Source organism: Bombina bombina, chromosome 4, assembly GCF_027579735.1.
Source record: "Bombina bombina isolate aBomBom1 chromosome 4, aBomBom1.pri, whole genome shotgun sequence".
NCBI classification, from domain to species: Eukaryota; Metazoa; Chordata; class Amphibia; order Anura; family Bombinatoridae; genus Bombina; species Bombina bombina.
The window spans coordinates 482,209,926-482,223,409 of record NC_069502.1 but is presented as its reverse complement, the minus strand read 5'-3'; the positions used below and the strand labels follow the sequence as shown (position 1 = coordinate 482,223,409).

The window sequence follows — 13,484 nt, the reverse complement described above, 5'->3', positions numbered from 1 at the left end:
TTTTTTAAAAAAAAAATTATATTAGGGATTTATTGGGCCCTCTTAAAAGAGCTGAATGCCCTTTTAAGTGCAGTAAAAGAGCTTAATGCCTTTTTTAAGGGCAATGCCCATACAAATGCCCCTTTAGGGGCAATGGGTAGTTTAGGATTTTTTTAGTGTTAGGTTTTTTTTATTTTGGGGGGGGGGTTTGTTGGGTGGTGGGTTTTACTGTTAGAGGGGGGACTTAGTATTTTTTAAATGCAAAAGAGCTGTTTAACTTAGGGCAATGCCCTACAAAAAGCCCTTTTAAGGGCTATTGGTAGTTTAGTATTAGATTAGGTGGTGTTTTTATTTTGGGAGGGGCTTTTTTATTTTCATAGGGATTAGGTTTAATTTTTGTTATGTTAGACTTTTTATTTTTTTTTATTTTTTGTAATTTTAGATTAAGTTAATATTAGTTTTTTTTTATTTTTAAGTAATGTTCGCTTATTTTATTTTAATTGTAACTTAGTATTTTTAATTTATGTAATTGGGGTTCATTTAGGTGGTGTTAGGTTAGGGGGGTTAGTCATTTAATTAGTTATTTGCGTTGTGGGGGTTTGGCGGATTAGGGGTCAATAGATTTATTAGGATTATTGCATTGTGAGGGTTTGGCGGATTAGGGGTTAATAATTTTATTAGGTTTATTGCATTGTGGGTTAATGGCATATAAGGGTTTAATACATTTATTAGGTTTATTGTGATGTGGGTTAATGGCGGATTAGGGGTTAATACATTAGGTTTATTGCGATGTGGGTTAATGGCAGATTAGGGGTTAATACATTTATTAGGTTTAGTGCGATGTGGGTTAATGGCAGATTAGGGGTTAATACATTTAGGTTTATTGTGATATAGGTTAAATGCGAATTAGGGGTTAATATATTTTATTAGTTATTGTGGTGGGGGTTGCTGGTTGACAAGTAGATAGATATTGCGCATGCCTTAGGTGTTAGTTACTATTTTCAGGGGGTTATGGTGCTCACATACTTAGTGCAAGTCTTGCTGCGCCTGCCTATGTGTGGCGAGGTGAAAATGGAGTAAAATTTCTCCATTTTCGCCGCGTAAGTCCTTGCACTGAATATGTGATACCGATTTGCGACGCGGTTCTATGTTAGCTTATGGGAGTCAAAATTGCGGGCAACGGGTGAAATATAAACGCCGCATTTATATGCGGTGCTGTATATGTGATACTAAAGCTGTGTAAAAAAAAAAACGGCATTGCTGGCTTTTGCGGGCGACGCTACATATGTAATCTTGTTAATGGAAGTAAGTCCTCCTGGGGCGGTGGCTCTATGTTCTCAGTGTTACTCACACTTTGCCCCCTCTTTTACTGTACCTCACCTAGATTAGGAGTTTTGCATTCATGTTTTAACGCTGAAAAAATGGCCATTTCAGCGTTAAAACAGCAGCGCAGCCATTACTTGTCGGTATAACTGTACCGCAAGCATTTTAGCCTGTAACGCAATGTCAGTCCCGCACTCAAAAAAATGAAGTTTTTGCATGGGATTTCCATAGCACTGCCATTACAAGTTTTGCGGTGAGGCTAAAAAGCTTGCGTTACAGCCTATACAGACACGATCCATTCCGCAATCTGAGACCAGTAGTTATGAGTGTTATGAGTGTTACCAGAAATACTGTTACACAAAACTAAACTAAAGTGTTACAAAGTACACTAACACCCATACACTATATTAAACCGAGGCCCTCCCGCATCGCAAACACTATAATAAACTTAGGTTTAGGGGTTAATAGTTTAATTTAGTTTTTTGCGATGTGGAGGGCTGTCGGTTTAAGGGTTAATAGGTTTATTTAGTTGTAGTGATATGTGAGGCCAGAGGTTTAGGGGTTATTAACTTAATTTAGTGGCGGCGATGTCGGGGAGCGGCAGAATAGGGGTTAATATCTTTATTATAGTGTGGGCAATGTTGGGGTGCGGGGGAATAGGGGTTAATAACCTTATTATAGTGGCGGCGATATCGGGAGTGGCAGATTAGGGGTTAATAACATTATGTAGGTTTCAGCGATGTCTTGGACAGCAAATTAGGGGTGTTTAGACGTGGGGTTTATGTTAGAGTGTTAGGTTTAAACTTAATTTTTTTCCTCCCCATATACATCATTGCGGTTGCGTTACGGAGCTTTTCATTCCGCGATCGCAGGTGTTATTTTTTTTCTAACACTCTCCCCATTGATGTCTATAGGGAAAGTGTGCACGAGCACGTCAAAGCAGCGCTTGGATTTTGTGCGGTATGGAGCTTATCGCCACCATATCATACGCACAAGGCGGTTTTTCCAAAACTCGTAATGACAGCGCTATTTGTTTTGTACCCTCTACAGCGCAAAACTTTGTAATCTAGGTGACTGGCAGTAATAATAAATTAGATTTAGGTGTAATTTTAAATATATCTGTGTGTGTACATATATACATATATATATATATATATAATTGTTATGCAGCACAACCACTGTTTGATTTGCTATGCTGCGCTACCATTGTCTGATTTGTTATGCAGCACTACCGTTGTCTGATTTGCTATGCAGCACAACCACTATCTGATTTGCTATGCAGCACAACCGCTATCTGATTTGCTATGCAGCACAACTACTGTCTGATTTGCTATGCAGCACAACCACTGTCTGATTTGCTATGCAGCACTACCGTTGTCTGATTTGCTATGCAGCACTACCGTTGTCTGATTTGCTATGCAGCACAACCACTGTCTGATTTGCTATGCAGCACTACCATTGTCTGATTTGCTATGCAGCACAACCACTATCTGATTTGCTATGCAGCACTACCGTTGTCTTATTTGCTATGCAGCACAACCACTATCTGATTTGCTATGCAGCAACAACACTATCTGATTTGCTATGCAGCACTACCGTTGTCTAATTTGCTATGCAGCACTACCACTGTATGATTTTTATGCACAACTACGACTATTTGATTTGCTATGCAGCACCACCGTTGTCTGATTTGCTATGCAGCACAACCACTGTCTGATTTGCTATGCTGCACTACCACTGTTTGATTTGATATTAGCCACCAATCAGCAAGCGCTACCCAGGTGCTGAACCAAAACCGGGCTAGCTCCTAAGGTTACATTCTTGCTTTTAAAATACAGATACAAAGAGAACAAAGAAAAATTGTTAATATGAGTTAATTAGAAAGTTGCTTAAAATGTCATGCTTTTTCTGAATCATGATAGAAAAAAATTGGGTTTCATATCCCTTTAACTAGCAATGGGATGGTATGTAATGGGGGGGATGCAAAATGTATCCGTTTCGGTGTGGCCAAAAGTCCGAGAAGGGTCTGGCTGCAGACTGGAGCTCTACTCTAGACAGGAAACGTGACCTCCACTCAAAGGTTTTTTTTTGTTTGCTTTTTTTTAAAATCAGCTTTAATGTAACAAACAATAGACATAATAATTCTGAAAACTAAACATTTTGCAGCTTTCTTGTGCTCACTCACAGTAGTTTATACTTAATTTCCATTTATAAGGTAACCACTGTGAATGAACATTTAAAGGACAGTCAACCCAAAAATTACTATTACTGATTTAGGTTAGTTAACGATTTGTACAGCCAACTGTAGCCCAGTTTTCATCTAAATAAACTTTGCCAGTAAATACACTTATAGTTCTCATCTGGCCATTTTGAAATTGTCGCCTGACCCCTCCTTCTCTGACGTTTCCCAAAGCTTCCACTACAGGATCCTGTTGATCCTACGCATTCCTATGTCTCCCACATGTGCAATGCGCCGGAAGAGGGGTATGTTACTGTGAAATGTAACAGCCACGTATAACCTATTCTCAAATGCCACAATAATGTTACTGCATCTCCATAGCAACATGCAGACGCTTTATCTGTGCCTCTACCAAACTTCCCTCCGCACTACCCACTCTATTTTTGATTGGCCATTGCTACTATCAATAGTTCACGTTTGACTATCGACAAACAAGGTTTTGGGCACTTAGGCTGAAAATATCCCTCTCATAGAACTGATCAATATTATTCAAAAGATTGTCTCTTTATTGTATATCTGGATAAACTTCACAGAAGAACGGGCTAAATAAAACAATTGTCTCCAAACTTATTTCTGTACGCTGTAAACACTTTAACACAGGAGCGTCTCTTGTCACAATCAGTGCGGTATTCAATCCGCCTTTAACACATAGTCCCAGGGTAAAATTGTCAGGTAAACTATGCCTCAGTACCCGTCTGGCGTGTATAAATATAAATGACAAGGTAATCCTTCTTACCCAATCTCGCCGGTTTCTCAATTCTATTGACGGACCTCCAGACTCCTAAGTGCTTGTCTTCATAAAGCTGCCCGGACATAAGCCATATGACGTCTTCTCTACGTTGGAGCCGGTCTGTATGCTGATAGGATAATCCGGTAGATGGGTGTGTGTGTGGGGGTTCCTCCAGAACCGTAGAACACTGGATTTTATCCTATCAGCATACGGACCGGCTCCAACGGAGAGAAGACGTCATACGGCTTATGTCCGGGCAGCTTTTCGAAGACAATCACTTAGGAGTCTGGAGGTCCGTCAATAGAATTGAGAAACCGGCGAGATTGGGTAAGAAGGATTACCTTGTCATTTATATTTATACACGCCAGATGGGTACTGGGGAATAGTTTACTTGACAATTTTACCCTGGGACTATGTGTTAAAGGCAGATTGAATACCGCACTGATTGTGACAAGAGACGCTCCTGTGCTAAAGTGTTTACAGAATACAGAAATAAGTTTGGAGACAATTATGTTATTTTGCCCGTTCTTCTGTGAAGTATATCCAGATATACAATAAAGAGACAATCTTTTGAATAATATTGATCAGTTCTAAGAGAGGGATATTTTCAGCTTAAGTGCCCAAAACCTTGTTTGTCGATAGTCAAACATGAAATATTGATAGTAGCAATGGCCAATCAAAAAAAAAAAGTTTGGTAGAGGCACAAATAAAGCGTCTGCATGTTGCTATGGAGATGGAGTAACGTTATTGTGGCATTTGAGAATAGTTTATACGTGGCTGTTACATTTAACGGTAACATACCCCTCTTCCGGCGCATTGCGCATGCGGGAGACATAGGAAGGCGCAGGATCAACAGGATCCTGTAGTGGAAGCTTTGGGAGACGTCAGAGAAGGAGGGGTCAGGAGGCCATTTAAAAAATGGCCAGATGAGAACTAGTAAGTGTATTTACTGGCAAAGTTTATTTAGATGAAAATTGGTCTACAATTAGCTGTAAAATCGTTAATTAACTAATCTAAATCAGCAATAGTAATATTTGGGTTGACTGTCCCTTTAAGTACAAGAAAGCTGCAAAATGTACAAGGCTGAAGTTGGCTTCTTATTCAATCCGCTTCTTATTCTGCAACTGATTGCAACTTGCAAAATAAAGCTTTATGAACAAAATATCTAGTTATTTTTATTTTAAATAAAATAATACACTTTCCAAAAACCTAAACAAAGTTACATTTTATATAAAAAAAAATCATCTTATATTGCAATAAACAGATGGCAAACATGCCACAATTTTAATTATATTTTGAATAAGTAACCCCTTTAAACAATCCTTTTTTTTTTTTACAGGAATGTACGCTTAGGAAAATGCTCATTTTTAGTTCTGAACCAGATTAGTGTCAGGTAATTGTTTGCTAAATGTATCCATTAATATGCAGGCTCTACTCAGGTGCTGAACCAAAAATGCAACCTTTACCTAAGCTTACATTCCTTCTTTTTTTTACAGGAATGTAAGCTTAGGAAAATACCCATTTTTTAGTTCTGAACCAGATTAGTGCCAAGTAATTGTTTGCTAAATGTATCCATCGATATGCAGGCTCTACTCAGGTGCTGAACCAAAAATCAATACTAAGTTGATTTTTAAAAAAAAATGATTTACTGTTAAAATATTAAAAAATTTGAGAGCCAACATGATAAAATATTATTTATTTGAATATAATTTACTAGTCCTAAAGCCCGTTCACACGGGCCATTTTTTGCAGGGTACAGCGCCACCCCTTGCGCTCTCTCCCTGCCCCTCTCTTTTGCTATCTCTCTCTCCCTCTCTTTTGCGCTTTCTCTCCCCCTCTCTTTTGAGATCTCTCTCTCCCCCCTCTCTTTTGCGCTCTCTCTCCCCCCTCTTTTGTGCTCTCTCTCCCCCCCTCTTTTGCACTCTCTCTCTCCCCTCTCTTTTGAGCTCTCTCTCTCCCCCTCTCTTTTGCGCTCTCTCTCCCCCTCTCTTTTGCGCTCTCTCTCTCCCCCCCTCTTTTGCGTTCTCTCTATCCCCCCTCTTTTGCGCTCTCTCTATCCCCCCTCTTTTGCGCTCTCTCTATCCCCCCTCTTTTGCGCTCTCTCCCCCCCCCCTCTTTTGCGCTCTCTCTATCCCCCCCTCTTTTGCGCTCTCTCTATCCCCCTCTCTTTTGCGCTCTCTCTCCCCCTCTCTTTTGTGCTCTCTCTCACCCCTCTCTTTTGCGCTCTCTCTCACCCCTCTCTTTTGTGCTCTCTCTCCCTCCTCTCCTTTGCGCTGTCTCCCCTCTCTCTCTCCCCCTCTCTCTCTCTCCCCTCTCTCTCTCTCCCCCTCTCTATCCCCTCTATCTCTATCTCTCTCCCCTCTATCTCTCTCTCTCTCTCCCCTCTCTCTCTCTCTCTCTCCTCTCTCTCTCTCTCTCTCTCTCTCTCTCTCCCCTCTATCTCTCTCTCCCCCCTCTCTCTCTCCCCCCTCTCTCTCTCCCCCCTCTCTCTCTCTCTCCCCTCTCTCTCTCCCCCCTCTATCTCTATCTCTCTCCCCTCTATCTCTCTCTCTCTCCCCTCTATCTCTCTCTCTCCCCTCTATCTCTCTCTCCCCTCTATCGTTCTCTCTCTCCCCTCTCTCTCTCCCCCCTCTCTCTCTCTCTCTCTCTCTCTCCCCTCTCTCTCTCTCCTCCCCCCTCTCTCTCTCTCCCCCCTCTCTCTCTCCCTCTCTCTCTCTCTCTCTCTCTCTCTCTCTCTCCCCTCTCCCCTCTCTCTCCCCCCTCTCTCTCTCCCATCTCTCTCTCTCCCTCTCTATCTCCCCCCTCTCTCTCTCCCTCCTCTCTCTCACTCCCCCTCCCCTATTTCTCTCCCTCCCCCTCCCTCTCCCCCTCCCCCTCTCTCTCCCCCTCCCCTCTCTCTCCCTCCCCCTCCCCTCTCTCCCTCCCCTCTCTCTCTCCCTCCCCCTCCCCTCTCTCACTCCCCCTCCCCCTCTCTCTCTCCCTCCCTCCCCTCTCTCTCTCCCTCCCCTCTCTCTCTCCCCCTCCCCTCTCTCTTCCCCTCTCTCTCTCTCTCTCTCTCTCTCTCTCTCCTCCTCCCCCCTCTCTCTCTCTCTCTCCTCCCCTCTCTCTCTCCTCCCCTCTCTCTCTCCTCCCCCTCTCTCTCTCCCCCCTCCCCCTCTCTTTCTCTTCCCCCCTCTCTTTTGATCTCTCTGTCCCCTTTCTTTTGCTCTCCCTCCCCCTCTCTTTTGCTGTCTCTCCCCCTCTCTTTTGCTCCCTCTCTTGTGCTCTCTCTCTCTCCCCTCTTGATCACGCTCGGTCATGCCCACTTCTGCTCGCGTTGCAGAGCAGAGACTTAGAGACTCTCAAAGGCCAGGTGTGTTTGTCCTCGTGCTGTGCTGTCTACTGCGCATGACAGCTTCGGACAAACACACTTGGCCTTTTATTATATAGGATAAGTTATGTCAATAATAACTTAAGAATATCTTACTGCCATACAAGTAAAATTACTCGTTACTACTAGGAAGATTCTCTGAGCGGACACAACTTACCTTGTCAGCGCTGCTCACTCTTCTGATCTGCGATCGATCGACAACTGGCAACAGTACCCACGGAGTGGGTTTGGAAACTAATAAAAATTAAAATTTACATTGCGGAGAAAAGGTACATATTTAAAAATAGAAGTACATATAAAAGTTTTTTTGTTTCAACACGTTTAAATGATTTGTACGTTTTTTTTATTACAATGTCCCTTAAAAATCCTTTGGGCAACTCATTTCTGTGTGGATATATACAGAACGTGAGCCCCATCATAGGAGAGACATGTTCTCAGCCTGGCCCAATGCTTTTTATGGCAAACAAACTGGTGCCAACCTTGCCACTTTATATATTTTACCTTTTCGAAGTAAGTACAGGTAGCCCTCAGTTTACGCCGGGGTTAGGTTTCAGAAGGAATGGTTGTAAATAGAAACCGTTGTAAATTGAAACCCAGTTTATAATGTAAGTCAATGGGAAGTGAGGGAGATAGGTTCCAGGCCCCTCTCAAAATTGTCATAAGTAACACCTAATACATTATTTTTAAAGCTTTGAAATGAAGACTTTAAATGCAATCTGGACTGATTTGTAGACAGGAAGATCTTGTTCCTTTGAAATCTGCTCGATAGCTCAGGTCTGGTTAAACTGATTCATTTCAGCTTGCTTGGCTTTGCTGCAACACATGCGGACAGCTCCACCTACTGGCTATTTTAATAAATGCACTGCTTCTCAATGCTTTTCAATAGCAGTCACATGACTGGAAAAAAAGGTTGTTATTCTGAAACGGTGTAAATTGAACCATTGTAAAACGAGGGCCACCTGTAAATAGTATTTTAAAATGGATAAAATCCTTTGGGCCACTGATTTCTGTGTGGTTATATAGGGCATGAGCCCCTTTATACAATCCAAGTGTTTTCAGACTGTCCCAAAGATTTCTATGGCAAAGAAACCCTTTCAAAATAGCAGAACCTTTATTTAGAAAAGGTAACATATGTGATTTGACAAGGTTAGCACCATTTGTTTGTCATAAAAAGCATTGGGCCAGGCTGAGAACATGTCTGCCCTATGAAGGGGCTCACGCCCTGTATATATCCACACAGAAATGAGTGGCCAAAAATATTTTAACCTTTTTAAAATACCAATTATTCAGAAAAGGTAAACTATATGAAGTGGCAAGTTTGAAACCAGTTTTGTTTACCATATAAACCGTTTGCCAGTCTGAAAACATATACGTGTGCAATGGTGATTACCTGTGGGTAATTTCGCCCGGCCACAGGCGAGCCAAGGCGTACAGGGTATACACGCCCCTGTCTGCCTCAGCTTTGATAAATCTAGCCCTAAGAAAAAGAAAGCTGCAAAATGTTTAGTTTTCAAAATTATTGTGTCTATTGTTTGTTACATTAAAGTTGATTTAAAAAAAAAAATAATCTTTGAGTGGAGGTCACATGTTTCCTGTCTAGAGTGGAGCTCCAGTCTGCAGCCAGACACCCTTGAAAAATCCTAGCACCGGTGTTCTAAAGTAACATGTATAGCATAGGAATGTGTATACTACGTCACTTCCTGTGACATGTAATCAGCTGTTGGAGGGGTGTGGCGCTCAATGCCCATGCGCAAGAGGCCCAACCGCCTCCAAATATCTGTTTAAGGAGATTTACTAGATAACAACGGGTCGCAGGATTCTATGGACCGTACTTTGCAATGCGCATGCGCACACGGCCCTACTCCGTGCGCCGCCGTGTTTGGAATTTTTTTAATAGAGGCTACATTTTTCTATGAAGTCAGTGAATGCTCCAATATTTTATTCCGGTGGGGTGGGGTAGGGAAGGTGAGGGTGTGTGGTCTGGGTATCATGACAGTAGCACTATGCTGTCACATTTGTCACTGTCAAAGAATCTAGAGTGTATTTGAGTGAGCTAAAATCTATATGCATGACAGTCGCATATAGAGTCTAGATTATATTGAATAAAGCGACCGCAGTGCGCACGTGTCCGCAGTGAAGGCTATTAGCTTCTATAAATTATGATTACGGGCCATATATTTCCTCGACCCGTTGTTTACTTTACATCAGCTGTTTGGAGGAGGTTGGGCCTCTTGTGCATGCGCATTGAGCGCAACACCCCTCCAGCAGCTGAGTCTCGTGACTTAAAGTGAGATGGTATACACATTCCTATGCGGTATACCACTTTCTTTAGAACACCGGCCCTGAGGAGAACATGGAGCAGTTCTGCAAAGCAGCAGAGCATTTATTCTTGACTGGCTCTTAGGGATTTTTTCAACCCTCCCCCTTAGCCTTTCCTGATTTTTAAAGCTGTGACTTCTGAATGTAAAATGTTCTTGTGAGTAATGCACCTTTACTATTACTACTTTTCTAGCTTGTGATTTTAGATTAGGAGAAAAGGAAACAAATTTATTTGAGACATTTTAACCCCTTAACGACCAGCGCCATACCCTGTACGACGCTGGTCGTTAAGCCCTAAAGGGACGACGCTGCTGTCCTGGGCCCCTCTCTGCCATGATCTCACTAAAATTAGCGAGATTGCGCTATTTCTGTGCAGAAATAGATGCGCAGGGTTACCGATGGGCAGAATTATTCGCTATAGCGAATCATGTCCGCTTCCTGCATCGCTAAATGTCCGCATTTAACATTACACAAGCATTTCACAAGAAATGCTTGTGCAATGCAGCCCCCTGCACATTTGCGGCCAATTGGCCGCTGGCAGGGGTGTCAATCATCCCGATCGTATCTGATCGGGATGATTGCAGTGGTTTTACGACCGTTGCTTCTTAACAACACTTTCCAGCGAGACGGAAACTATGCGGGCAGATAGTAGCACCCGCTGCTTGGTAAATCTCCCCCTATATGCCTCCACATATGGATCCGTTGTTATCCATCATTAGGAGATAGACTACACAACCAATGCTGATATTACCATGTTATTTACAATCTATTAATAAAAAGTTTATAATTGCAACACTGGATAATACAACATGGACTAAACCTGGGATGTGAAAGTCTTTAACTCATCAAGTTGTTATGTTTATTTCCCAGAGACTTTTCTTCTCATGCAAACAAGGATAGTAAAATTCTGTGATGTATCCTACACATTTATTTTATTTTTACTGTCTGTTATATATTAAAACTTCAATAAAGAAAATATATTTAAAAAAAGACAGCACTGCTTTGGCGCCCACCCTTTTTTCTGTAAGCTTGGTAGCTAGTGGACTAAAAATTCAAAACACATGCATAATAAAAAAAAAATGAAGGTTAAAAAATGATTTACACTATGTATCTCCATTTTTTTCCTAGGCATTCAAAGAAAGAACAAGTAATATTCCAACAATTAAAAAATTCCTGCAGCCAGGAAGCCAAAGGAAATTCAGACCAGATGAACATTATATAACCACTGTGAAAGCTGTTCTTAACATGTAATGAAAAATAAACATAAACTGATGTCAGGGTCCATGTATGAAAACTACAAAGAGCAGTATAAAAGTAATTGTCTAGAATTAGAAAACAGCAATGTGTCTGATTTGTTCAATAAATTATCTATGCGGCAATGTTCTTGTTGTTTTTTAATAGAATAGAATATTTATGACATATAATGTTAATGTCATGCAATGACCTTGCTTATGTCAACGACTATGGGCACGCTAACTGTTTCGCATGAGCGATATCGGGTTTATCACATCTGTTTGCGAGCATCGGAAGGAGCACTCGTATTACAAATTTAAAGTAAATGTGAACACGTGAGCACAATTGAGATTTACGCTAGATTGATTACCGCAACCTCAGAGCTCTGATTAACTTTTATGTGAGTCAAAAAGTGTCAAAAAACACATCAAAATTGCATTTAAAAGTACAGTTACTCTCATGATAACACTATCTGATAAAAAAAAATATTAAAAAATAAAAATTGCACATAATAGTTATAAAGGCTCAAATATATGAGGTCTCAGGTGTTTGAAAAATAAAAGGCAGGCAAAGGCTTTAACATAGAGATACATACATACATACATACACAGTTCTAGATATGTGCATATACTGTATATATATATATATATATATATATATATATATATATATATATATATATATATATATGTATATATATATGCTAGCTGTTGCCGTGGCTTCGCTTGTGTGGATTTTGTGATTTGGACAAGTAGTAAGAAGTGAATACAGCGCCAACAAGAGGCCAAGGGATAAATATACTCACAGAGAGATAAAAGAAGATTATTTAATGAACCATGTTAAAAAGCATCAGTAATAAAAGACTATATATAAAAAATGTAAAAAGCACATATAAATAAAATTACAAATACAGGAATATCTTACAGAAGCTGCTCAAAGGGCCAAAGCTGATAATTACAATAAAAACAGAGGTAATAACAGGTGATCAGTGTGAGTGGTACACCAGAATAAGAGTGTATACTAATAAAACAGAATTAGCCTAAGTACAACTGTAGCAAGTGCATCAAGCAAAAAACTAATAAACAATAATACAAACAATAGTGTTCAAAATTAGTGTTACAAAAATAGTGTTCCAAAAAATAGAAAAATGCACTGCAGTGCAAAAAAAGGGGGGTAGCAAAATAATTGTATAGATACAATCAAGTAGTGAGTGAGTGCAAATGGATATAAAAATGCTAGCTACTTAATCCAGTGAGGTTAAGATATAATTAAATAAAATACACAATATGCAATAACATAAAAAATAAAATACACAATATGCAATAACATAAAAAATAAAATATAAAATATAATCCAAAAAAGTGTTCAAAAAGTTGATCAACAAATGTTAGGGAAGAACAAAAATAAGTCAATCAAAACTAAAAAATGGAAAATGGAGAAAGGCCCTTTTTTGAGGGCAGAAACACGTTGACATATTGGTAAGCATTACTTTAATCTTTACTTCATTCTCATATTGGATACACTATGTTGTGAATTTCTTTTTTTACAGGGACACTTTTTAGGATACCATAGGAGCAGCTGACAGGTGCTAGGATCCAATCAGCTACTTCAGCAACCACACTCAGGAATTTGGATCTGTTAAAGTAACTAACATTGGAAGGAATCAATTTCCTCACTTTCACCTTGCTTTTCATCACCCATTTTTTCCATTTTTTAGTTTTGATTGACTTATTTTTGTTCTTCACTAACATTTGTTGATCAACTTTTTGAACACTTTTTTGGATTATATTTTATATTTTATTTTTTATGTTATTGCATATTGTGTATTTTATTTTTTATGTTATTGCATATTGTGTATTTTATTTAATTATATCTTAACCTCACTGGATTAAGTAGCTAGCATTTTTATATCCATTTGCACTCACTCACTATTTGATTGTATCTATACAATTATTTTGCTACCCCCCTTTTTTTGCACTGCAGTGCATTTTTCTATTTTTTGGAACACTATTTTTGTAACACTAATTTTGAACACTATTGTTTGTATTATTGTTTATTAGTTTTTTGCTTGATGCACTTGCTACAGTTGTACTTAGGCTAATTCTGTTTTATTAGTATACACTCTTATTCTGGTGTACCACTCACACTTATTACCTCTGTTTTTATTGTAATTATCAGCTTTGGCCCTTTGAGCCGCTTCTGTAAGATATTCCTGTATTTGTAATTTTATTTATATGTGCTTTTTACATTTTTTATATATAGTCTTTTATTACTGATGCTTTTTAACATGG

The 13,484-nt window shown here is 39.8% G+C and overlaps 1 protein-coding gene across 2 annotated transcripts in view; it reads left to right on the top strand.

Moving 5' to 3' along the window:
- LOC128656461 (glutathione S-transferase 3) overlaps positions 1-11,339 on the top strand; it is a 125,462-nt gene extending 114,123 nt beyond the window's left edge. For both annotated transcript variants that reach the window (XM_053710378.1, XM_053710379.1), the window contains one exon: positions 11,089-11,339. In XM_053710378.1, coding sequence (XP_053566353.1) covers positions 11,089-11,211 — 123 coding nt within the window. In that variant the 3' untranslated portion in view covers positions 11,212-11,339. The remainder of the gene's footprint in view (positions 1-11,088) is intronic.
- The last annotated feature ends 2,145 nt before the right edge of the window (positions 11,340-13,484 follow it).